The following is a 27,779-nucleotide window of genomic DNA, read 5'->3' as shown; positions in this document are numbered from 1 at the left end:
GCCTTATTATAAAAGAAAGACAAGCATCACTCAGCTAGCCTCTCTAGGCTGAGGGTTTGAAATGAAGATCTTTTTACAGCTGACCTTTCTGGTTTTTATTAGTTCTCCAGGTTGGGCAAAAGATAGGCACTACTACATAGGTATTAAAGAAACCACTTGGAACTATGCTCCTACTGGTAAGAATATGCTCAACGGGAAGCCTTTTTCAGAAGATCAGTAAGTAATACCTTTGCATTGAGCAAGTTAATATCAGAAGCAAAAGTTGGTAATTGCTACTCATGGATAAAATGTCAATGAGGAATTGCCCATGATTGACCCTGTAAGGACACACTGGCTATTAGAGCCACTACCTTTGTTGTTGTTTTCATTTAAGTATGGTGTGGAAGACATATCACTATAAATCAGAAATTACTCCTTCTTGTGGTTATCACCACTCTTGCTCCATGGCAATATTCCCTGTTATTTCAGGGGATTTCTAATTATGTGTTTATCATCAATTTTGTTTGCATGGTGCTCAAGATGTGAAATAACACTTTCCCTTCTGATATGGAATGTATGGCAGAGATTGTAAAATTGCAGCTATCTTCTTGATTTCTCTTTGCAGATAATTGGGAAGGGAAAGATAGAAGTGATGAGTGGGGCTCTGATTTACTATGTTTGTTGGCCTCAAAGACCCCCCCAAGTCTAAACAATTTAAATTTGTAAACAATCCTAAATCATAGGAATCGATTTACTGCTTGAGATCTAAAGTAACCTCAAAGTGGGATTAGAAACATTTTTGTAGTTCAGTACAAAGAATTTGATGAGTCTTTTAAACCAAAATGTCAAGTATGCTACTTGCTACATTTGTATTTCATCTTCATCAGATCCTCCTATGAAACCTTTGCCTACAACACCTTTTTTGACTTCCATCACATTTTCTCCAGTGTGATTTTTGTCTATCAAAATTAGGCTATGGGCTTCTAATGACTAGTTTCAGTTGATTTAGTATTTTTTTTCTTTTCCTTAAAATCAAAATTTGTTAAAGTTCTCTTTTTTCTTTGTTTATCTTTTACAGAGAGTTTCTTTCCTGGATCTATCTACAACGAGGCCAAAATAGGATAGGATCTGTTTATAAAAAGGCTTTGTATTTTCAGTATACTAATGATACATTTCAAACAATCATTGAAAAGCCACCCTGGCTGGGATTTTTAGGTCCAATAATTAAGGCAGAGACAGGAGACATCATTTATGTACATGTGAAAAATTTTGCTTCAAGAATCTATAGTTTTCATCCTCACGGACTCACCTACACTAAAGAAAACGAAGGTAAGTAGATTCTCTTTCCTTACATTCCTGAGCTTTTGCTTATGGAGAGGATGAGCCCACTACCTCCGGAAAGCAGGGTAATGAATGAACTGATCATCATTATGAACTAGGTGTAGTTTGGGGTAAATGCAGACTCTTACTTCTGATGTTTCTAATGTTTATATTCAAGACAGTCTTTTCAATTTCTCATCTTAAATGAGGGACCACATTTATGAAGTTCCTGGGGAAAAAAAACAAACTTTTCACTCACATGCATAAGAATTGTTTTAATACAAAGTAACATTCATTTGTGGCTTAATGGAGAAAGCATAAGTCACATTCAAAATAGTGTCTTCTGATGGTTTCCGAGCCCACAGTGCTTATTCTGTTTCCTAGGTGCTCTCTATCCTGATAATACTACAGGCTGGCAAAAGGGAGATGACCTTCTGCAGCCAGGAACACAGTATACTTACAAGTGGTTTGTAGAGGAAAAGCAGGGGCCTGGCCCCAATGACAGTAACTGTGTGACAAGGATTTACCACTCCCACGTAAACACTCCAAGAGATGTGGCTTCCGGACTTATAGGACCAATTCTGACTTGTAGAAGAGGTAACATGTTTTTAAATTCTCATTGTAGCAATAGAGACAACCAGAATATGTGGACTCTCCTTCACTCTCCTAGTGGAATTTGCTATCCAATGAGCTAACTCCCTTTTCCTGCCTTGACCTTGATTCTCCAGCCGAGAAAAGTAAAGTTGCCATCTTAGACTCTGAGCACTAGATGGCAATCGTGAGTCCACCGCCTCAGTTCAAGTCAGTAATGGAGGTTGGTCACTAGGTGGCGGTCAAAATCAGTCAACTTGACTTTAGCCACTTAACACAACCTTACTGCCACCTTCCTCTCTACTGCAAAGAACTGTTCCATCACAATGGGAGGAAATGGGAGGATGAGAGACTGTCTCCCTGTTCTTTGCACGCTTGGCTCTTTAGGATTCTGTTGGAGACATGCAAGATTTTACTTTTATATTTTAAGCTGTCAGTTAGACTCACCAGTTTATTTTGTAGCAAAAAAATCACTGCAAAGAGGAATTTTGCTGTTTGGTTTTTTTTTTGTTTCAGGCGCACTGGATGGAGACACGGAAAAATATATCGACAAGTCTTATGTTCTGATGTTTTCTATAACTGATGAAAACAAGAGCTGGTATATCTATGACAATATTAATACGTATACTGAATCTGGCAGAGTTAATAGCAGTGATGTTGGCTTCGAGGAAAGCAATCTTATGCACTGTAAGATTAAAGATAACTTTCTCATTCATAATGTCCTTAATTCTCACTTCTGTGGTTCTATTTAGTGATTTTCTTCTAGCCAAGAGTTTATATTTTTCAGTATTTTATTCAAGGTATGCTGGTTGATATGCAAGGCATCCAGTCAAACCCGCTGGTTTTCAAAGTTTCATAGCAAGTAAAGTTAGACAGATGCATTTGTTTTCTAAAGTTTGACAGTGATCAGAAATGGATGGTAGACAATAGGAAAGATGTAATTTGAAGGTATCGATTATTTTGGAAGAACAAAGATATGATTGACCAGATATTTTATGAAAATGTATTTCTACATAGAATTTTTCAGGAAAGATGCTCTCATTATCTCAGTCACCTTTATCTTTGTTCTCTTCTCTCATGGACTTAGCTTCTTTCTATTCTTTTCCCCTTTTTACTGCTTTTTGCCTTTCAACTTATTTTTCCTCTTCTTGCCTCTAAATCCTTGTGCTCCTATCACTTCTACTCATATGCCATGGACTCAATGGCCTCCATTTTTACAAACCACAAATCAAATCCTGTCATAGATTATGTGTGAGAACAATGTTGACACTGTGGGGTCTATGCAATGCAGAAATGCACAGAATGTATACCATGTGGCCCTAATCTACTATGCTTCATAGGTTAATGTACATTTGTTTTCAGCAATAAATGGATACACATACGGAAATCTGCCCAACCTCACCATGTGTGCTGGAGACAGGATCAGGTGGCACTTTGTTGGCATGGGCGGTTTGTACGACATGCATCCCATCTATCTCCACGGACAAACTCTGATGTCTCGGAATCACAGGAAGGACGTCATTACCGTCTTTCCTGCCTCACTGGAAGATGCCTTCATGGTGGCCAATGGCCCTGGAGAGTGGATGCTGGGCTGTCAGATCTATGGTAGGAATTGATACTTTTACACAATACAGGATCAGAGAGCTTCCAGTTTAAATCCATTACAAATGCCTCACCCTCCAAAGGGAAAAATCTACTATCTAGGGAGGTGCTAGGATTTTCTTTTGGAAAGGCCATAATGAGGTAAGGACTGAAACCCAGGTCTCTGACACTTTTAATTCAAATTTTTTTACAGAAAAAAATTTCTGTTCATTAGCCTGTGAATCTTACAAGAAACCTGAGTGTCAGAGCAGCTATCATTACAGTTATTTTTAAATTGAGAAAACAAGTTTCAACAGGTTAAAACACTTGCCCGCAACCCTGTAAGAAGCAGAGCCAGGAATTATGTAGGACCAAATAATTCTAATCTAGTACTCAGTAAACCTCCTTATTTTAGTTTATTTCCTTCAGTCACACTCTCCATTAAATGACAGGTTGGCCAATTGTAGAGTTATTGATCTTTTCTATTTTTAAATATAACCAAACTGTATGTACAATCATGTAAATATTTTGTTTTATTTTTTTATCAGAAAACATGACTGTTACTAAACTCAAGAAGTTAACTTCTCTTTCTTTGTATGAAAATGGGGTTTACGTCTCTGATCAAAACCTTTCTTTTTTCTAAGTCCCATGCTTTGGTTAGCATCGTGCTTCAATGAATTATTTAAACAACTCAACAACAAGTATTTATCAGGATTTCCTCTGTGCTGTGTCCCTCCCAGAGCTACAGGAAAAAAAGAGAATCACACACAGCTATTGTTACTCGAGGACTGAAGTTAATGATAAAAAGGTTCTCACTTAGAAAAGAATATTATTTCCAGGTTAAAATGTACATTCAGTCCCACTCCTTCTATTCACTCACTTTGCAGGTGATTCCTTCATCTGAAACACCTGCTCACCTCTGCAGAGAGGATAGGGTCAGCCCTCGGCACCCCGAAAAGCCTCGGGAAGCTTCTAGGCTGATCAACCCACACAGCTTTCTCCTGTGTTTCCTCTCTCTGTCCTACAGTTGTTTTTAAATTTACTTCTGGTCTGTTGGTGGTGGTGATAATTATAGGAATGCATGAATAGAATTCTGTTAGAAAGAGGAAGGAGGGAGAAAGGGAAAAATAGATGGGGTGGTGGCAAGCAGGCAGAAAAAGGAGTGATATATGAGCTCATACCAGTGCAAGAGAGCTGATAGTTAAATAAACCAGCTGGTAAACTCTTGGTAGCTTCAAACTGGCCATGGTGGGAGTATTTATACCACGAAAGTTAGCAAATGAAACACATTTTGTGTTTTTATCTTTAGAGAATTGGTTTAAGAACATGCCATTAGTCCAACCCTACTCAAACACTATCCTAGTTCTCCTCCCAGAGAGTAATCCCTGTAATCAATTGGTAGTGCATATTAGCAAACCTGTTTGCTAGGTATTGCCATACAGTATATATAAACATGTAGAAATAAAAATACATAGCTATGTTTTGTGTTTTGTTTTACACAAACAGATCACACTGCATATAATATTCTGTTACTTGCTTTCTTCACTCATCAGTGTGTCTTGAAATCTTTTCCATGACATTCCCCATACATCTGACTTATTCTTTTAAACTGTCATATAGTTTTCTATATTCGGGATGTATCCCAATTTATTTAGCATTTGCCTATTGATTGACATTTAAATTGCTCTTCTTTTTTCATTTTATTAATGTTATAGTCAACAGCTTTTTATTTGCATCTTTTTAGGTATGTACAAATATTTCTCTTGGCTAACTACCAAGAAGTGAAATTATATAATGGAAGCATTTCTAATTTTAAGAAATCCTCTCAATTGCTTTCCAAAGAGTCTATACTAACTTACACTCCCACCAATAGTGCTCTAAAAACAGGACACAAGCCTGATGCCCTCATGGAATTATCTGCCTTGATTTTCCTCCTGCTTGCCCACTTATTAACCTAACAAGCCAACTAACTCATTAGTGACTAATGTTAGCAATTTCATACCCTTGCAGGAAGATGTTTTGGCCAAATAGACACTCAAATTCTTCTCAGTAGACAGGTGCCATCTTCATCTAGGAGTTGGTCCAGTGCAAGTTATTTTTGTCCAGTAATATATGTTCCTCTACTATTCACCTCTGCATGATGGTTTTTGTACTTGTTTAATAAATTTTAGGTTTCTGCATAGATTCCATAAGTAAAATGTCTTAAATTTCTCAGAGAGGGGAAGTTGCAATATTGTTGGCTGAAATGCAAAATATATATGGACTAAGAAAAATGTTTTAATAACATTCTCTACTTGGGTTTACTGTTTTTCAGAGAGTGTGCAGGCCTTTTTCTATGTAAGGAATTGCCAGAAACCTTCAACACCTGTTACTGGGACACAAGTTATACAGTATTATGTTGCTGCAAAGGAAATTTCTTGGAACTATGCTCCATATGGTGTAGATTTCTTCACTAAAAAAAATTTAACAGCAGCTGGAAGGTAATGATTGAGTGATTTAAATATTTATGCTTAAATAAAATAATTGAAGGTTTCATATCCCAGCTACTCCTAAAAAGAGTTTAGGCACCTTATAATAAAAATATACTGATAAAATAAAAGAGGGAAAATAGTTATATCAATAATTGGAAAATATTGCATCTAAGAATTTTTGGCACACAGAATTCTACTCTAAGTGCTTTGGCAGCCAATGAATGCAAAGGAAAATGTACTGCTCATATTTTTCCTATCACTAAATTTTTTTTAAATTAAGGCATCATTGATATACAATTTTGTGAAGGTTTCACATGAGCAACATTGTGTTTTTAACACTCAGCTATATTATCAAGTTCCCTTCAACCCACTGCAATCACTGTCCATCACCTCAGTAAGATGTCATAGAGTCATTACTTGTCTTCTCTGCCTAGCACTAAATTTAAAAATGGATTTATTTTATAATAATGAGACATTTAACAACATAGTGGACAATGTTATCAATAGTAGTTTTGCAAAATTTCAAAAACATTCCTCTTGTGTAATTTGTACTTTCTTGCTAAGATCTGAATATAATTAAATAATTTTCTATGACATCCTTAATATTATATAAATATTTTTTACTCAGTAATACCTAAGACTATATTATTAATTATTATTTTAGTGACTAAAAACTAAGACTAACATACATTACTATGGCTTCATCATTTAAAAGTGCACAAAAAGTTTATCTGATACTCTAAACTGCTCTAATTATATTTACCAATTTGAAAATTATAGGAGTTTTAATCTTTCTGGTCTACTGGTGAAAGTTATATGTCAGAAAATATCAAGTTCTAAAATCACCAAAAAATGATGTTTCCCAATGTATTTATTTTTCTCTCATGCACAGAAAATTTGAGAGAACTAAAAATTTCTGTCAAGTGAATACTTTCTCTTCTCACATTTTAAGCTCAGCAATAAATTATTCGAGCTATGTAATAGAAATTTTGTATTAATTGTGAGGATATCAGAGTTTAGAGCAAAAATTAGATTCAGAATTAAATCCAACTCTTATACTGACTAAAATAAGTATGAATCAATATTAAATTCTTTTGACTTGCTTGAGTCTCCTAGCTATGAAATTCTGTGATGTCTTAGAGAACACTTTTACTTAGGGGACCCCATTTTATTTTATTATAGTAGAGTAAGAAAATAAGAACGATACCTCTCATCTTAATATTCTAGCATCTCTACACATAGTTGTTTCAAAAACAATGTTTTTTATTACTTGCCCAAAAAGAAATCATACATAATGTTTTTAAAATTTTTATTCCAAAAGACAATTTGTAGATAAATAACTAGTAGACAGACATAGCTACCCATATACGCACTCATAGACAAAAGACTAAAAAGACTTGACAGTGGCTACATATAGATGGTGGGATCGTGAAGATTTTAATTTTCTTTGTTATATTTTTATTTTCAAATTTTTTACAGTAAGCATGCATTTCTTTTAAATAAGTTATAAGTCCTTTAAAACAGATGTATGTAGATTCTTGCTTTCTTTTCATATGACCTCTGTACATTGAAAAGTTCTTTGTGTTTCTACTCTCTCTACACAGTGAATCTCAGGAATTTTTCAAACAAAGTCCAACCAGAATTGGAGGAATTTACAAAAAAATCGTTTACCGTGAATACACAGATGCTTCCTTCCAAACAGAGAAGGCAAGAGAAAAGCACCTTGGGATCCTCGGTAAAATTCTATTCATAGCTTACAGGGTTATAAACACCATTTACATATACTCTGTGCCTAAAAATAGTATTTATCTACCCACTGTTTTGGAAATCTTAGCAGTCATCTTATAACCTTATGAAAATAAAACATTCTGACTCACCCAATTTTAAACTACATTCTTTTGTCCCCATAAATCCAAAAAGATGAATATATTCATGTGACCCAGTGTGGCTTTCTAAGACCCTGAACCACCTGGACCTCTCGTAGTTGGACATGTTTCTGGTTCGCGACATCATCCCTTCAATTTATTTCTAGAAGAAGCGTAAGAGAGCCTGACGTGCATGAAAACCTGAGGACAGCTCCTAACTTTGTTGGTTTCTAGGCCCTGTCATTAAGGCGGAGGTGGGAAAGATCCTCAAGATCACTTTCTATAACAATGCCTCCCTGACGCTCAGCATTCAGCCTCACGGACTACGTTACAGCAAGAGCAATGAGGGCTCCTTCTACAAAACCCCCGGAGGAAGTAAGTAGGGCTCAAGGGAGACCCGAGCAAGCCGTATGGCAGTATAATGTCGGCGAGCAAATAAAACTCCTGAAATCATTGTGCAGCCCGCTTTTCACATCAGAGCAGCGCTGCGTACTTGCTGTGGCAGTGGTTCCTTCAGCCTCTTTCAGTTGTCACCCGAGGTGCTACGGGGTGAGCAAGATACAGACCTTGCTCGCAGAGATCTCACAGGCTAGACCAGGGTACCTTTGGTCCTAGGTCCTATTTTACAAGTGTTTATTTCTTCCTAGGTACCCCTCCACCCTCCTCTCATGTAAGTCCTGGCACAACATTTGTCTATACATGGGAAGTTCCAAGAGATGTGGGTCCTACTGCCATGGATCCTGACTGCCTGACCTGGGTATACTACTCCTCAGTAAATATGACACGAGACACCAACAGTGGCCTCGTGGGGCCTCTCCTCGTGTGTAGGAATGGAAGCCTTGGAGAGGATGGCAAACAGGTGAGTCATGGGGCTAACGTCCAAGTGTGCCTTCCTGAAGTTCACCTGAGACAGAACTGCTGTGGGAACAGAACACAATGTGGCAATCAGCAGCTTCAGTTTCTTCTGTGTGCTGATATCTTCCAATTCGATTCTTTCCTCAACTCCAGACCTGTGTCTTCCTCTGCCCAATGAACGCCCACCCTGGCATGTTCCACAGACATGTCTAATTCCACTTGACTCTCTTAGTCTCCCCCTGGACAGCCACTGCCTGGCCCTCCTTCCTGTAAGTCAGCCTCTTTTCCTCTATTCTGTCTCTTAGTCAATGACACCACCAAACCTCAGATTCCCATTGAGAACCCTTTCTTTCCCACCCCCTCGTTAGTCACCAAATGCCCCCACCACTGCCTTACCTTAGGCACCATCATCTCTCTGAATCCCTTTACCCCCATGACTCCTGTCCCCAGCCTCACCCTGCTTCGGTGTGGCACCACATCCTTCCCTTCAGATGGAATCTCGGTGTTCTCCACATGCGTTGGCTTGGAAGCCAGAACATCAGACCCTGTTGGTCACTCCAGATTCATGCCTATGTCCCTACGCCCTATACACACCCTTCTGGCCTTATTCCAGAATTAGTTTGTTAGTCCCTAAGTCACATCTTATTTGATCGAAGTCACATCTCTTTGGTTTTGCCTTTCTTCTGTCTTGAATGGCCTTTTGTCACCATTTTGCCTGCTAAAAGGAGGAACATTTTAAAAACTCAGACTGAGAGTCCCTTCTTGCCCTTCAGACAATATTCCTCAGCTAAGGTTAGCTGAAGTGCCTACAGGTTATCACAGTTCCTTGGGTATGTTTCTATTAGAGAACTAACCCATGTAATTATCTTTATTGGCCCATCTCTCCCACTAGACTATAAATTCCTTGAAACCATACATAAGGTTTTATTAATTTTTTTGTAACAACCACAACCCCTCTCTGGCATGTAGTAAGTGTTCAGTAAATGCTTGTGGAATGAATTTCTCTTGTTCCTCACTCATAAGTCAACTAATATCCAAGTTCTTTTCTGCATTTTAATTAATATGTAATAAATCCTTATAAATCCCCAAATATAAAGATATGTAGAATTAAATGTATAGTTTATTTAAAATGTGACTATATATCAATATCAATCTCCATAATGAAAGTTTTGATGAAGATCAGATGTAGGGATTTAGAATAAGAAGTTTGTATGAAAACAGCTGTAGAGATTTCTCCTAACTTCTTAGTTCTGTGATATATCCATTCACTGGGATTCATAGCTTTATATAAAATGTCCTTAAGTGTAAAAGTCACTTGGTCAGATTTTCCAGGAGTATGCACATCCGTTGTGTGGGAAGTCCTGTATGCAGATGAACCATTCGAGTAGACTTTGAATATGGACCATCTATACTTACGTCTATTCCTCTTTGTATTCTCACGCACAGAAGGGAATAGACAAAGAGTTTTATCTGCTTCCCACAATTTTTGATGAAAATAAAAGTGGTCTCTTGGATGAAAACATCAAAACATTTACCACAGAGCCTGAAAATGTGAATAAAGAGGATCCAGACTTCCAACATTCTAACAAGATGTACTGTAAGGGAACATTTAATTTACAAGATAAATGCATTAAGCAATTTTAAAATTTCACTATGCCTAAAGAATTACAGATTGTTTAAAAAAAGATGTACATTTTCTCCCTGATGGTTGGTTTATATATTTCATATTTTCTTTAATTAGAAACATTGCCAATTAGGGTGAGTGTGTTAAATTCAATTTACTAAATATTTACCAATGCCTTTCTGGTGCAACATGTTGTTTTGCTACTATTACATGTGAGACAGAGAAGTCATGTATTTCTCTATTGCTAAATTAGTAGAGTGGGTAGGCTGAGTGTTTGTTGAATTGGTTGGTTGGCTGGTTTTTGAAGACAGAGCAAAGTGTAAGAGAGAAGGGATTGGTCTAGAATCTGGAGACCTGGACTCTGGTCTTACTAGTTCCATTCTTTGGCTGATTGACACTGGACAAGCAAGTGCCTCTCTGGCCTTAGTTTTCTCAAATCTAAAAGGACAGGGTTGACTCAGATCATCTTGACATTCTTGCATGAATAAATGGCTTTATGAGTCCTTTGTTTATTTTCAAAAGATGTCAAGTACCAGTAAGTTAATTACTCTTTTCTCTGTCACAAATGTCTTGCAGCCATAAATGGATACATGTATGGAAATCTGCCTGGACTGGATATGTGCTTAGGACACAACATTTCATGGCATGTTCTTAGTGTGGGATCATATGAAGACTTACATGGGATATATTTTTCAGGAAATACATTCACTTCCTTAGGAGCAAGAGGTGACACTATAGCTCTGTTTCCCCACACCTCCCGGACACTTTTTATGAAGCCCGATTCCACAGGTAAGTAGGGGATCTCCTTCTTCAGCTTGAAACACATCCAAAGTATGAAAAACAGTGTCTTTACATGCCCTGAATACTGTTTGCACATGGGGAAAAAAAGGAACTTACCCAAGTAGTGCTTGAAAAACGTTTGCTCTGCTCTATTTAGCTTATAGAAGTATTGGTATATCATTTTTCTGTAAAGAGAAATCCCTTCAGCCCCTATCAGTTTTCTCTTCCTGGGCTCCAGGCACTAAATCAACCCACGCTCCTCAAAAACGTTACAGGTGCTTTGAAGAATTTTGTTTTCATCTCTCATATTCTGCCTTTCTTACTCTTCTGCCCTTTGTTTCCCAGGCCTTTCTTCTGCTTCCACCTTACTTACCCACTTTACCTCCTATTCCTCCTGCCCTGCCCCCCACTCCCCCTTCCCTCCCCCTACACCACCTGCCCCCTCCCCCTCCTCCCCCTGCCCCCTCCCCCTACTCCCCCTGCCCCTCCCTCTACTCCTCCCGCCTCCACCCCTTTACTCCTCTCCTTGCCAGCTTTGCTTTCTAGGGAAATGTTTTGACTTCAGTGAGACTGCTGCTGGCAAACTTTTCTTTAAAAAGCACCTCAAATCAGAGAATTGCTATGGGAATCAGAGGAGCCAATTGAATACTCTTATTTGTAAATAGGGATTGTAATAATTTACATCCATAAAAAGGGATCGACAAGAATCAGATGAGATAGATGTTTCTATCAGAAGCGCCTAACGTTTGTTAGCCTTTCAGTAAAATGTTAGTTCCTTCTTTTACCCTGTTGATCCTTTACATACATATATGCACACATACTAAAAAAAAAAAATCCATCCATCTTGGTAAAAAAAAACTACTGACACCAGTCAAATACTGACTCTGCAATAAACTAGCTACTCTATAATATCATGGATTATTATAATTATAATGGACATTACTATTATAATATCAAGTAACATACTCTTTATGATATCACAGAGTCATTTGATTACATTTTTTGTTCTACTTTTCAAACAAACAAAACTTGTGATTAAGAGCAATTGGAGGAAAAAAAGAAAGTGATCTTTCTCCCTCACTCTTTCTCTTCTCTGCTGTACACGCTGACTCAGAGGCAAATGATCACCTGCCCCCACCCAACTTCTTCTCCTTTCCCCTGTAGAGGGTTTCCTAGACTTAAAAAAAAAATTGCCTATTCTTCACTCTTTTTCCTAAACAACATCAGCTACAGTAAACCGCCTACTGCATGTCAAGCACTGTGCTAAACAGGAATCATTTCTTCCCAAACAACTTCTCTTTCCCAAACCCTCTGGGTCTGAAGGTTTTGCTTCTCTGCCAGTCTTCTTGAATCTTACCCTCCACAAACATAGCCACAGCAGTGTTGAAAGAGAGTAGTGGTGATGATTAAGATAATATTAAGGAGCAACATCAGGCCATGACGGACATAAATTCGCAAAACGAAAGACAACTGGAATGCAGGTGGAATGCACTGGTCTGCACCAGGCTGGAGTTTTTTGTTGTAGACGTTTGTTTATTTATTTCTGTGACATTATTTTTGGTTTTTAACATATTAGACTGATTCCCTTCAACTTCCTTTCATCAACCCCACTGCTACCACCCTCATCCAAGCCACCATCATCTCTCATAGGTCTTTTTTTAATAGCATCCTAACAGGTCTCCTTCCTCCTGCCCTTGCCGCACTACAGTGTATTCTTAACACAGCTGCCAGAGTGTCCTTATGTCACTCATCAACTCAAACTGCCACAACAGCTCCCCATTTCACTGAGTAAAAGCTAGACTTTTCAGTGGCCCACAGTGAACTAGCCCTCCAAGCAGCCCTCCATGTGATGCAGCCCCCCACCCCTCACCAGTTCCGTCTCCCAGGCTTCTGTCCTTGCTCACTCTACTGCAGACGCACAGGCCTTTTGAATGGTCTCCAGCTGCGTGAAGCAGACCCTCAGCTTGAGGATTTTGCTCCTGTTTCCTCTGCCTGGATTGCTCTCTGGCCCAGCTCCACCACCCACCTTTGGTGAGTCTTTGCCCAAATGTCCTGTCAAAGCCTCCCCGGACCATCCTATAAAATACTGCTGATTGCTCCCTTGAGCATCACCCCTATACCCCGAAATCTCAATCCTCTTCACCCTGCTTTACTTTTTTCTTCAATCCATAGCACTTCTCACCTTTCAACATACATAAAAGTTACTATGTTTACTGTCTCCACGACACTCTCCAATGTGAAATCAAAGACAAGGATTTTTAATGATTTTTTTCAGTGATATTTCTTCCCAAGTGCCTACAAATATGTCTGGCAAAAGAAGACAGGCAATAAATATTGGTCAAATTCATGAAAGAATGAATAAGCTATCTTAACTATATTTCTTTTGGGGGTTTGTATCTTACAGATGACTTCACAGAGAAAAGAAATCTGTATGCAAAGCTTTAAGCGTTCTTTTATTATTCACTTCTAGGAAGTTTTGCTCTGGTTTGTATGACAACACAGCACTATCAAGGAGGCATGAAACATAAATACCGAGTGAGGCAGTGTGAGGAGCCGGGCCCTGATCACACACAGTATCAGGAAGCAAAAGTTATTTATATCGCAGCCGAGGAGGTTGCGTGGGATTACACGCCCAACAGGAAGTGGGAGAAAGAACTGCAACGTTTACTGGGAGTCAAGTAAGGCTGTAACTCCAGTCTTCATTTGGAAAGGGTTTTTCCTTTCAGTCACGTGGCGGGGGCGCTATTTGTGTTTGTTATGGTAGGCGTGGGAGGTACGCGTTTGCCCGGGGTGGGGGTGGGGGGTTGTGTGTAGGACATATTCAATTACAGATAACTTCAAAATGTGTGAGTGCGTGGTATCTTATAAGTGATAAGTGTTGTATAAATTACTTCAAATCTGTCTAAACAGCTACATAACTTCTGTGCTTTGTTTCTTCCTGCCTCTCGCTTCATTCCTTGCATCCTACCTTCCTTATGTGTGTTTACCATCCAATTTCATCACTTTGCGGAATATAGAAACCACAACTCCAGCTACATTCAACGCTTGGAATCACTCAGATTTTTCTTTTGTCTTTATTTGTTTCTATCTCTACACTTCTAGCTCAAACTGAAGGCACTAATTTTTCTTTTTTGTAAAATTTGATTTCTTTCTCTGGTTTTTCTATTTATTCCTTTATCAAAACTAAAATTTCATCCTGAAAACATGTTTGAAAGTATGGAGTGAATGTCCAATAATCTTACCCAACTTAGTATATTTTTATAAAAATAATTACTTTCCAAGGTAAAATACCCTCTAGATATTAGTAAATTGTTTTATTTCAATAAGACATTCTTTCATATGAGAATTTGTCTTATTTAATGATTAAATTACCAACTTTGTGGAATTTTTTGTTTCCGTTTTTATTTTCTTAAAGCAAAACAAACATCTATTTGGATAGAATTGGGACGTTTCTTGGGTCTAAATACAAGAAAGTCATATACCGTCAATACAATGATATCACATTCGCAAATCAAACCAAAAGAAATAAAGATGAAGAACATCTGGGGATACTAGGTATTGATATACTACAAGATTGGTTTTGCAGTTTTTGTTCTTGTCCACAGACACTAGAGATTGTTTGCACACATTGAAGATATTGTCAACCTCCACTCTGACAGAGGAAAGTGCCTGTAAATTCTGTTTCTAATCTGTTTGGCATGTTCTGGTGTGGGAACCTGAGAAGATGGATTTACATGTTGATGGAGGAAGTTTTACTACTCTTGGCTCCTCATCAGCCTCTTGAGTTTGTTCATTTGTGACCCCAGAGGGAGTCTGTGCTGTCCAGCTCCCACTGCTATTAGTCAGGATCTTATTTTTAGTAACAGCAAGAAGTTTGTTTTCTCTAGGATTCTGGCCAAATGCACCAAAATAGATTGCACAAAATCACCCTCTAGACTCCATTATAATTTGTACAAAAAAGGAAAAACACTTCATGGAAAAGGGAAAATACACATAGTGTTTGGGGAAGTGGATCGGTCGTGAGGCACTGTCTTTAGTGGACATCTACGTGTCCATCAAGTATCTTCAGGGCTCTGATTTTAGTGATTATAGCACAAGCTAAGGAGGGTTCTCTCTGCTGAGTTCATCTCAACACCATCTCTTCTTCAGAATTCTTAGAGCCACTGACATAATCTGCTTCCAAATAGAAGATTTAAAACAAATTTTATACATCTGGTTATTTGGCCTGAGCTTGAAGGGAGAGAGTGTAATGAAAGGGTCTTCAGTCTGTAAAAGAGGAAATCTCTCTGGGTCAATAAAAAGGCCAGGCCACTCCTTCCCATCCTACACTAGGGTTGGGGAATAAAGAACAAAAGGCTTAAGTGATCAGATTGGTCAAGAAGGAAAATAAAAGTTCCACTTCTAACCTGTGTGGTGCTCATCACAGTAAGTTATCTAGAAAAGTAGCTTACAAAGATTCCAGATGACTTAAATTTCCCATAAGTCAACAATGACCCACTTGTTACAAGTGTTTGTGTTTCATTTGGCTGCCTGTTAAGGAGAAGGATGAGAATAAGTCACTATATAAATACTTTAAGAGGACAGGTGATTCATAATTTAAAATAATAACAATTATCCACACATTTCCCTTTTTGTATTTCCTAGGCCCTTTAATATTTCTCAGCCCTGGTGAAGAAGTCCAAATTATCTTTAAAAATAATGCCTCAAGACCATATTCTATCCACGCTCATGGAGTGAAAACGAATTACTCCACTGTTGCTCCAACACAGCCAGGTAACTGCTTTGGGAGAAAAAAGCCCCAGAGCTTTTGTGCAGGGCTACACTGTTTTTTCTTAAATATGGGTGTAGTTCCAGATGAGACCAACGGATTAGTAAGAAGGGCCTGAAAAAGAATTCAGGAGAGAAGTTCCTTTTGCAAGTTTGAGTTTGCTTTTAAGAAGGGGCACCTTGGGCAAAACTCTGGGGTGTATGCAATTTCTCCACTATAGCCACCCTACCTCTCACCTCTCCACCTGTCCATCTGCCAGGTAGTCTTATGCTATGTTCAATCTCTCCAACTCAAGTGCTAAAATAGGAATGAGTACAAGATGCAATGTGTGAGGAAAAGGGCAAAGGAGAAAACTGAGATTCTCAGAGGAAGTAATGTGCCTTATGAATTAACATTTCCATGGCATCACTACTATACAGCATTTGGCACACTCAACTGATAAGAAAATAAATACTTTTAATAGAAATGCCCAGGAAGGAGATTGAAATGAAGATTCATGTGCAGTTAGTGCTCTTGGTATCAATGACTATGGAAAGAAAGAAAAAGAAGCAGAATTGAGAAGAGGAGAGGCTGAGCGGAGAGTCAGCCTCAATAGCAATCACACAGGCAACCTTAGGAGAAGTTCTGACAACAGGCTGGCCCTCAGCTGTCCTGAGCTGGAGTGAGCGAGCTGGGCCTGTGTGTCCCTGCATCAGTCACCGGATGCAGGCTTGGGTGGGGTGCCTTTCTTCAGCCAAGGCCATTACTGAAGGGGGCTGCCACCTTGTGGAGCATTGGCCCTTCATTCCTAAAGGGCGATGGGAGAGGGGCATCCAGAATGTCCACCACAGCTGCCCACCAAAACAAGTAGTTCTGGGCACCATGGGTATCAAGGAAAGAGCAAGGGAAAGATTCATGGGACCAAAGGACTGAAGGTAGACTTTGATGGTGGGTGAAATAGTCCCTTCTGATTTTAAAAACACAGTCTTCTTGGTGGTACCAAAGGGAATCTCCTACCAAGGGAGTTTGCAAGTCAGCAGTTCTGATCAGTCAGGGAAGGATAACATTGCATGCATTCCACAAATGCTTCTAAGTACCTGCTGTGTCCCCAGGCACTGTGGTGTGCTGGAGAGGAAAAGTACTAAGTAGACTATTAAAGATTCTGAAGAAGGGAGCTAGTGGAGATGCTTGGGAACAGTGACTTAAGCCTCTGGAAGCAGGCGATGTGGGATTATATATACAGTGAGGGGCAGAGGCAGGAGGGGATATCCAAAGCAACTTCCTTGAAAGAGGCAAGAGTGTAAAATGCAGCTTCTGTAGGGCTAATGAAAACACTCTGGGGATGGGGAGGAGGCAGGTAATCCACAGCTGGAAGGGCCAGAGTTGGGATCTAAAACAAACCCGTCACGTTTCAAAGCCTGAGTTATCTTCACTACAGTAAGTACATGTTGAACAAATGAGTGAGATATTTAATGTTTGACATTTTTCAATGGTGGAATCACTATAAGGTTTGACCCAGTAACCCTGAGAACATAATAGTCAACACTGATAAAGACATTAACCTTGCCCTATGGCCCAGGTAATACAACACCAAGGGCTTCATTTGCTCCATCTCCTGTAACCCCTAAATCACCATTTTGTGTGCATGGGAAAGCTGAAGCTCAGAACGTAAGCACATTGACCAAGATCCCAAAGCCAGGAGCAGTGTAGACAGATGTGAAAACTAGGACTCTACTGCCTACCATTTGTATAGCTTTAGGATTTGTTCAGTATAATCATCCCCATAAAGATGTGTGGTTTAGAAAAAACCTGTTTAAATACACTGTATTTGCCTATTATAGGAGAGATTCAAACATACATCTGGCAGATTCCTGAAAGATCTGGTCCTGCCTCAGAGGACTTCGAGTGCATACCTTGGTTTTACTATTCGACTGTGGATGTGGTTAAGGTAAACTTTAAACCAAATCGCAGTTTTTCTCTTATCTCCTCTTAGAAATTATAATGGAAGGAAGGAGTTTCTTTTTGTTGAAAAAAAAAGTCTTAGTTCTATGTAAACTTTCTATTAGCTAACCTAAATGCTGCTTGGCTTCAAATCCTACACAGGTGTGCATTTTTCAAGAGCAAAATATACTACACATATTTTCTAAAATGTCCCTGTGAATTGAACACCATACATCATTATATAATAATATCTCATTTTTGCTTTATTGAATAGGATTCAGGTTACATGAAACAAAGTATGGAGTTTAAAAAGTCTGTGATTAATGAGAAATACACACATACATATATATATATATATTTAAAACCATCAGCTCTGGAGTTGCAGTTTATTTGCATTCAGCAGCAACAAAACAAAGAGTTCCATCTTTGAACTTTTAGTTGCTTTGGCCCACTCTCTGCCTGGAACAAAAATCTGCATAGACATTCAGCCCCAAAACAAAATGAGTTTAAACAAACCAAGACCGGCTGAAGCCGCTGCGGGGGCGGAGGTATCAGAGGGCAAAACATCCCAAACATCCAGACTTCTCTGCCAACCAGTTTCAAAATCAGCAAATTCTAATTACCCCCAAAGTTCTGTTTTTTAATTAAAAGTTCAGAAACAACTAAATCCACCAAGGAAAGCACGTTAAGTCCCTTTCAGTAGTTTGTTGTTCTCTTTAGACTTCAGCTCTAATGAATGAGGTGATAATTCTTTTTTAATCGAAGATTTAGTATGTCAGGTATTTTGTTCCTTATTCTGACTTAGAATCCTAATAATTAAAAACTCAGGATCTGACCTCACTAGAACTAACACTTGATTCCACTCTATTTATTGGGGGTAAATTTTTAGTTGTGGGCACAATCATCTTGCTTTGCCTCTGCAGGATCTTAACAGCGGACTGGTAGGCCCTCTGATTGTCTGTCACAAAAACAACAAAGCTGGCGTAGTTCATCGTGTTCTACAATTCATGAATTTTGATGAAAACAGATCCTGGTACTTTGAAGAAAATATCAATACCTATTCTCCAGAACCAGATAAAGTAGACAGGAATGATCCTGAATTTGAGCTCAGCAACATAATGCACGGTAATGTCCATTAACTCACTCACCAGCTGTAGCCCACCAGTTATCTGGCACAAAGAGAACAGGTGAAGAGTCACATTTGTTAAGCTCAGCATAATTTAGAGAACACGATCACACACAACTCTCATGTAGACCATGTGGGTCAGGGGTCAGCAAACTGTTTTCATGCAGGGCTGAGAAGTAAAGAATTTAGGCTTGTAGACCATATTGTCTCTACCATAAGCAGCCTTCTATTCTGGCCATGGTCCCACAGAAGCACCCATAGGCAAGATGGAAACAAATGGAAATGGCTACAAGCCAGTATGACTTCATCTATGGACGCTAAAATTTGTATTTCATGTAATTTTCACATGTCAGGAAATACTGCTCTTTTTTTTAAAGTTTTTTTCAGCCTTTTAGAAATTTAAAACCCATTCTTTGCTCATGGGTCATAGAAAAACAGTCATTGAGCGGCCTGGATCTGGCCTGCGGACTATAGGGTACTGAGTTGGCAGTGTGGCAAATTTTGATGCCTCTGGAGCTATACAGGCAATGTAAAGCCAAGAAATCCAGTTATCGTTTCTGGAGGGCCTTGCTATGTACTTTCTAAGTATTTTGCCTGGATGAACACATGGAGAGGTGGGGCTTGAGGCAAACTGGAGCACACGTTGCCCCACCTAATCTTCTCCACCACTGTTACCAGGCAGAAAAAAATACAGTGCTCATCAACCAAAATTCATTGATAGGTTGATGGTGACATCTGGTTTCTGACCTCTCCCAATCTAGAATCACAGTAATGAGACAATTATTCAAATAAAAAGCACATAAACAATCTCACTTACTTACAGTCTTGGTCAAACTTCTGGTTCCAGTCGTTTTACCTGCTGAAACTTGGGGATATGACTGGGTAAGGGGTCATCAGTAAGGCAAACCCAGATATGATCATTTTCCACTTCTTCAGAGTTTTTCCTCAAGAAATACATGTAAATTTAAACTTTATTCCAGGACTACATACATTCTACCCATACTCTTTTTATAAGCCTCAGGGAGGGCACAAAGCACCATACCAGGCCCTGAGAAGATACAAAGGCCAGTAAAATGGGGCATCTCCTCAAGTTGTTCACAGTGTAGGGGCAGCAGACTTGTGCACTGCTACACTATAAGGCCGACTTAGGGGCGATGCTGTAACAGAAATATAAATGCATGCTATGTTTTAAATTCTTTTAAATTCTTATCTGGAAGGTCAAGAAAGTCTTCATGAAGGGAAGGAGACACACGAGTTGAGTATTTAAGGATGCATCGGAGTCCATCTAGTAGGAAAGGAGAGGAATGATATGCCAGGAGATGGAAGAATGTGAGCTAAGTCACACAGCACCTGGGAAGAAAAAGTCAACAGAATTGTTTAAAGAATTTGAATACTCTGTTAAGAAGTTAGACTTGATCTAAACCTGGGTTTCTTTAGCTTGCACTGTTAACATTCTGGGCTGGATGACTCTGTTCTAAGGACTGTCCTGGGCCTTGTAAGCTGTTTATCAGCATCTCTACCCTCCTCTCCCAGGGCCATAGTACCTTTCCCCAAGTTGTGACAGCTAAAAATGTCTCCAATCATTGCCAAATGTCCCCTGGAGGACAAAATCTTGTTGAAAGCCACTGTGCTAAAGGCACCAGGGGCACTGAGCTAGGGAATGAAAGGAATAGATGGGCATTTCGGGAGCAACTCGTCTAGGCACTTGCGCTCCAGCTGTACTCTGTGGACCAGCATCGGCACCACTCAGGAGGCTTGTCAGAAAGGCAGAAATTCAGGCTTCGCAGACCTAGTAAATCATAAGCAGCATTTTAACAAGATTCCCAGGCCACATGCACATTAAAGTGTGAGAAGCACCAGTCTAGACTCTCCTAGTTTTTCCAATTACATCACCTAAGTGTTTGAGCCCAATCCACATAAATACATGAATGTCAATTATATATTTGTACCACTATGTTAGCACATTTAAGAAAAGTGTAAAGGAGGCTGTATATATATTTGTGTGTATATATATATATATATACACACATACACACATATCTACACACATATATATACATACATACATATATACATATATACATATAGATGTAATTTTAATTTTAAGTATTTTCTTCCTACCACCCTTTAAAAACCATATTTTTAGTGGTTTAAAGAGGGAGAGACAGGAGGCCTAGACCAGGCATATGGCCATCCTTGTCATACCAGTAACACACCACAAGGTCTGGCTAAGGCAGTTAAATGGGTACACACACCTCTAATATTCTAAGCCTCTTGCAATAGCTTTAAATATATTTTAAATATATAAACATATTTAAGTACCCACCAATTTAAATATCCTTAGTTGTGAAATATTCAACCTGATTATGTTAAAACAATATCAGTGCCTCATTTCCTCAGGCAAGAAAAACTCTCTAGAATTAGACACATCCATGCATGGATGGCTTGGTCATGTTTAACAGCTTCCTTAGACTGGCTTTAAAATCCTCAAGACCTCTGGAAACATCCATGGTACTTTCTATAAAGTGTTTTTTAAAAACCTGCATTATTTCAACTCCTTCTTAAATATAATAAACTGTGTCCCCCACAGCAATTAATGGAAGAATGTACGGAAATAACCAAGGTCTGACGTTTCATGTGGGGGATGAAGTGAATTGGTATCTGATTGGCATGGGGAGTGAATTTGACCTGCACACAGTCCACTTTCATGGCCACAGCTTTGAATTCACGGTAAGAGGCCTGGGCAGCTCCATTTTATTAATGTACCTTGTAAACCAGTGACTGGGGTGGCATGGCAAGAGAACAGACTGGAAAAGAAATGACCAAGACAGAGCTAGATTCAATACATACAACTACGGTATGTTGAGTACAATTGAGTAATTATACATTTAGCTCTTTGTACCCATGGATATTCAATAAATGTTTGTGAATGTGTGCAGTGCTTTTCTTGCCCTAATCTGATATTACTCAATAGGTAAATAAGACTTCTATGATCATCTTTTAGCTTCACCCTTTCAATCCTGTTTTTTTCCCAAAATTTCAAACCCTTAGAAATGTAAAAGAAAAACATCTGAATGCTCATAGACATTTTGCCACCTTTGCTTTTTCTATATATACATCCTTTCTGAATCCAGTTTGAAGTAAATTGCAAACATCCTTACTACTAAACAGTAAAGCGTGCACATCCTAAGAACAAGAACAATCTCTGCTCTGCCACAATAACATTATCACACCCCCAATATTAAGATTAATTTAGTAACATAATCCAATATACAATCTTTTCAAGCATCCTAGGTTGTCCCCAAAATGCTCTTTATAATTGTTTAAAATCTAGGATCTAATCATTTGTACACAGCATTTGATCACCATTGTCGTATCTTTCCTAAAAGCAAAAGAGGGCCTCTGTCTTTTTTTTTTTTTTTTAATCTTTCATGACATATCATTTTTGAAGGGTCCAGGCCAGTTGTTTTGTAGAATGTTCCCTATTCCATCTTGGTCTGATGCTTTCCTTGTGATAGGATCCATGTCGGACATCCTTGCAGGAACAGTGCATAGGTGGCACTCTACTTCTCACGCATCACTTAAGAGGTACAAAATGTCAGTAGGTGCTGCTATTGGCAAGGCTATGTGATAACTTATTAAGGTGGTGTGTACCATTTCTCTCCATTTGAAAAGTATCTTCCTTTTACAATGAAGAAGTATCTGTGAAAATAATTTTTCTGTATATTTTATTCTCCAGCAATTTTTCACTTCATAGTTACAAAAAGGATCCATTGATGATTCTTGCCAGAATCAATTTTTATAACAGGGGTTACAAATCATAACTTTCCAATTCTATATTCCTTCAACATGAGTTATAAAATATGTAAAAATGTGGAATTAGGTGACAGCTGGCTTGAAGGCATCTTTTAAATTATTATTGCCATCTTTTTCCATTTTATGCATTCCTAGTCTCATTTCAGCATCTGTCTGAATTGCTTTCCCTCGCCCCACTAGTCGTACTTCTTCACAATTGTTTTCTGCCTGACCACTTTTGACTGGCCATTTCTCTAACGTAAGTATCTGAAATTTTATCCTTCCCTTTTCAATCTCCAAGTTAGTCATTTATTGACTTAAGGTATATTTTCTTTATTTCCTCATCCTAATTCCTTATATAAACATGAATGTACAACTGAGGACAAAGTATATATTATACATCTGATGCCCTCAGGCATTTAACCCAACCACTTGGAGTAATGCAGTCCATGTTTCCTGCACTGATAAAAGTTTTACACAGAGCTTTCCTGCTCTAGATGTGCTAAGTTCATGGCTTCTTCATGCTCAAGCCTATCTGAGAAATGACTGAAACAGGCGTGCATGCCCTGATTCACCCAAAGCCTTCCCCGTGTGCTGCTTTCTTTTCTATCCTTTAATAAACATATCTATTCCTCTTAAATTTCCTTTTTTGGCTTATATAAATTTCCCTATTTTTATTATAGGGAATTTTATATAATAAAACAGACAGAATAATATAATGGAGTCCTTTACCCATCCCAAAGGGCCAACTATCATGATCTTTCTATGCTTCCATTTATGCTCCACATATTTTTGAAGGAAACACCTACATATTGGGGTTGTCATTAAGTTCATAACTGTTTGCATTAGACTTTGAAAATTAGAACAAAAGAGAGAGATTTAAAATCTGGTTTTAGTGTTTTGCAATATATTTGGAGTTTGGCTTAGGTCAGTTCAGTTCAACAAATGCCTCTGGTATTCCCAGAACTATGCCAAGTGTTGTGTGGAAATGAAATCAGTCTATCTTTTAGGGGCTGCATCTACATATATTATTACACTATAAGGTGTCAATTTAAGTGGGATTGATGGTAAGATTTCTACAATGGTAATTACAGTTAGTCTTTATTACATAATGTCGTATGTGCCAGGTCTTATGTTTAATATTTTGCATGGATTTCTCAGTGAACCCTTACAACTTCCTTATGAGATAGGCATTATTTTATCACTGTTTTGTAGGAGAATTAAATGAAGGGTTAATAAAATAAAAAACTTCTCTGCAAGCAGGAAGTGATATAAATGGGATTTGAACCCCTGGCTCTCACTCCAGAACCTCTCACTCTTAATGTTTTGACAAAATTACCTCCCTTAAGAATGATCTCATTTAAACCACACAACCTAGTACCACCAGCTGTTGATGCTGGCCACTCACTCAAAACCCTTCACAGTTGATCACAAAGTAATCTCTCCCTGCCCTTGAGGTGGAGCTGATGCAGCCACTGGGCTTCACTCCCTGGAACTCCCAGGGGCGGCAAAGCAGCCTTCTGTGGTTACTAACTTGGTCTTGGAACAAGCCAGACAGTCACCTCCTGTTCCCTAAGGCTATGGTCTCCCTTGCTGCAAGGCCTCCAGGAATATATTGTACATTTACTGGGGTCTTAGACATTGTCAGTTCTTATTTAAATTGTTTCATTAAATTGTTTCTCTATATTTTCTGACATCTTATAAATGTATCTATGTCACCCATATTACTGTCACCTTAGGTGCAAAATTAATTTTCCTAAATAACGGTGACTCAGGTCCCACTCTGCATCCAGTGGAAGATGGCTTGGCTCCTCTCTACCTTCCAGCATCTTCAGGGGGTCTTGAGGGCCTAATGATGAAGCTGGTCTGAGTGGATTAGGAAGAGAGTAAGAGGGAGATGAATTACTCCAGATCATAAAACGGGAGGTATTTGGAGGATGGAGGACTCATTGAAGAGTGATCCAGATCCTTCTGGTCACCTCCCATTTACATTTCCTGCTTCTGCTCATCTCCCAGGCCTCTCCCCTCTTGTGACCATTATTTTCTCATCCCTATGTGCAGTTCCAAAATGGAACATACCCCATTTCCTATGATTCCCTTAAACAACCACAAAATCAAGGCCACGTGAGTCATAGACATTTAGTGAAGGATTGGGAATAAATGGGGTTTTTCCCCCCCATATTGCATAGTGAAAACACTTGCCATTTGACATTAGACACTTCTGTCTTCAATGTTCCCTCCACCCTGCATTGTTGAGAACCTCTGGCTCTCCTGCTTTTTCTCTCATCCTCAGGACTCCTTCTCCAGGCTCTTCCAATCCAGACTCTCTTGTCTGATGTCTCCTCAAATTATTCCAGATCAAATCTTAAGCTGCATTCTTCCACACAACCCCTATCCTCCAAATACCTCCCATTTTATTATCCAGAGCAATTCGTTTCCCTCTTAGCCTCTTCCTAATCCGTCCAGGCCAGGCCTGGATCTTTCAAAACTAAAGTAGCCCACAAAGGAGGTAGTCTACTAAGCATCAGGTTCTCTGCTTAGGAGAAAAATTAGCCACGAAGGCCCTCAGCCCTGAGCCCCAACACCCCAGAACGCAGACGTAGCTGCAGACACGCTCCTCTTCTGCCCGCAACTGTGAATTTTCCTGACAAGCTACATCTTGAGAGATGATCATCTTTACACCACCAACTGCCCTATTTAGAAATATTTCAGTTAAAAATGTTAGGATTTGTAAAACAGAATGTTCTCTGAAATCTAGAGCATTCTTCTTTAGGAGACGCTAACAAGGCAACCTCAGTACTGACACTAGGTACCTTTTAGAGCGATACATTTTCCCTGTGGCCGTCGATCTCTGAAATGTCCTGGGACTTGCTCCTCCCTCGGACTCTCAGTTGTACCCAGAGGAGAGGCGCAATGTCTAATTGTCATCTAGCAGTATACTAGAATTGGGGAGTTTCAGCAAATGGCAAGCCATGTAAATAACTGATAATCTTTATTAGCTATTGAATGGTGTTTTGTCTCTTCGTTGAGGATTCGGGACAGTTTCACTCTGACGTTTATGACCTTCCGCCCGGAGTCTATCAAACTGTAAAAATGTACCCAAGAGATGTTGGAACCTGGTTATTTCATTGCCATGTTAGTGTTCACATTGAGAGCGGAATGGAAAGCACTTACACTGTAATCGAGTGAAAAGGTAAGCCAAATTAGTTAGAAGTCATCATATTTGAATAAACTCAATGTTTATATAAGGATATCTGATCCACTGAACATGCGCATGGTGTGACATACCACTAATTCATTCAGAGATTACTGTTTTGAGATGACTAAGAAACTCTGGTTTTACCTTCCTGATTAAGCTTACATAACTGTTTCTAAACTGATAAAAGGTACTCTAGAGTTAAACGTAATTTCCAGATTCATTAATTATGCATAAGGATTTAAACAGACAATTCATAAATGAAATACAAATCACTATTGAACCTAGAAAGTTAGCTAGCTTTGCCAATAAATCAACTCACTTAAAAATCACATTTAAACAACAGTAAGATATCTTTTTGAGTGAGGAAGCTATTGATTTGGTAAAGATTTATTTTTCAAAGTCAGTATCAGTAACACTGTGTGCATACTTTGGGAGGAGTACAAACTGTTTCCGTAGCTCTTGAAAGAAACTAAATAACGATTTTAATATTTTTTTCACATTTAAGTGACATGTTGTTTCCTCTCCTTCCCATCTCCCCTTTCTCCCACACACTTTACTAGCAACTTCGGGATGAGGATAGTATTTTTGTTTCTGCAGTTTTCGTAAGTTCCTTAGTTGCTTATGTTGTCCATCCCAACACAATCTTTCAGTCTTTTGACACAATGAGTTTAATATTTTGAGTCAGTAATTTTACCTGGTGGTTGATCTCAGAAAATTATCAGCAGTATTTGGAAATATTTATCACCCCATTATTTTATACTAGTGGAAAAGTGGAAACAAGCAAATGATCTACTAGAAGTTTTGCTACATTTATCATTTATCATTGAAAGTATTATCCAACTTTTAAAGTCATGTACATTTTTAAAGGGAAAATGCCTTTAAAACAATATATAAACAATATTGAGTGATAAAAGCAGCCAATAAAATAGTATTTGAAATATTATCCAAATTAACTTATATATAAAGACTGAACAAATTTCTGAAATGTTAATGGTGATTCTCTAGGTGGCAAAATTATTAGTGAGGTTTATTTACTTCTACTTTTCTGTTTCTTCCAAGGTTCCTGTAAAGTTTAAATTCCTCTTAAAGTCAGGAAAAACTATTGAACATCTATATCATATACTATTTTAAATATGCTGTGCACTCTCTAGTTCTGTGGGTATTTCCCTTGTAGGGTGCCTGGTGAGGCTGAAGGAGCAGAGTGGCTGGAGAGGGAAAGGGGGGTCAGTGTGGACGGTTCCTCAGAAGCCTCTCTCTGAATATTAGAAATACATTTCTCAAAAAATAAAACTGTGTTGTTTTATTACTTATAACATTACATGTAACAACATATAAAAATATGTTGTTATTAGGCCAACATGTAATTTTTACCTACATCATATTAATGCCAATAATGAAAATATTAGTACTAATACAATTATAATGACTGTTACTCTTATTTTTATAATTCTTCATAGTCATTCTTTACAAAAGAGACTTCGGTGTGCTCCCCAAGAAATAAATTCCCTATTTAAAACATCATTTCTTTGGGAAATTAGATTTTGCATTCCAAATAATGTTAAGAGAACTTTGGTTGGGTCTCCTATCCACACGGGAGAGTGACGTTGACATTCCCATCAACTTAATACATAAATTTTCATTGCAGAAGCAATGGTAGGCATTTAAGGATGTTCTTAAGACTTATACAAACTATATTTTTTCCTTAAAGGTATGTAATTATTTTACTTTAATATTCCAACTTAGAGCTTCATAAAACTTTCTTTTCTACAGCATAAATATCTCTCTGATATGAATGCTGACAAGGCCATGAGCAGAGCTAAATCAGGTGAAGAAGAAAAGCTCCAGGGATGGAGTGTAGGGGAGCCTGGCTAAAGACGTTCATGGCAATATCCCAGGAAAACTAGC

General features: G+C 38.5%; 1 protein-coding gene across 1 annotated transcript; it reads left to right on the top strand.

Moving 5' to 3' along the window:
- Window positions 1-61: 61 nt before the first annotated feature.
- Window positions 62-27,779, top strand: LOC118917999 (ceruloplasmin-like). The gene is made up of 20 exons (XM_057486394.1): window positions 62-216; window positions 1,058-1,308; window positions 1,684-1,896; window positions 2,407-2,577; window positions 3,253-3,495; window positions 4,884-4,899; window positions 5,790-5,951; window positions 7,547-7,677; window positions 8,042-8,182; window positions 8,455-8,666; window positions 10,109-10,259; window positions 10,863-11,075; window positions 13,537-13,744; window positions 14,482-14,621; window positions 15,711-15,839; window positions 17,655-17,761; window positions 18,678-18,879; window positions 21,471-21,610; window positions 25,706-25,868; window positions 27,645-27,779. The coding sequence occupies exons 1-19, from the start codon at window positions 62-64 to the stop codon at window positions 25,862-25,864; spliced, it is 3,144 nt and encodes a 1,047-aa protein (XP_057342377.1). The 3' UTR covers window positions 25,865-25,868; window positions 27,645-27,779.

The sequence above is a fragment of the Manis pentadactyla genome, chromosome 1, assembly GCF_030020395.1.
Source record: "Manis pentadactyla isolate mManPen7 chromosome 1, mManPen7.hap1, whole genome shotgun sequence".
Lineage (NCBI taxonomy): Eukaryota > Metazoa > Chordata > Mammalia > Pholidota > Manidae > Manis > Manis pentadactyla.
Note: the sequence above shows the minus strand (reverse complement) of the source record. Positions and strands in the feature narration are given on the sequence as shown.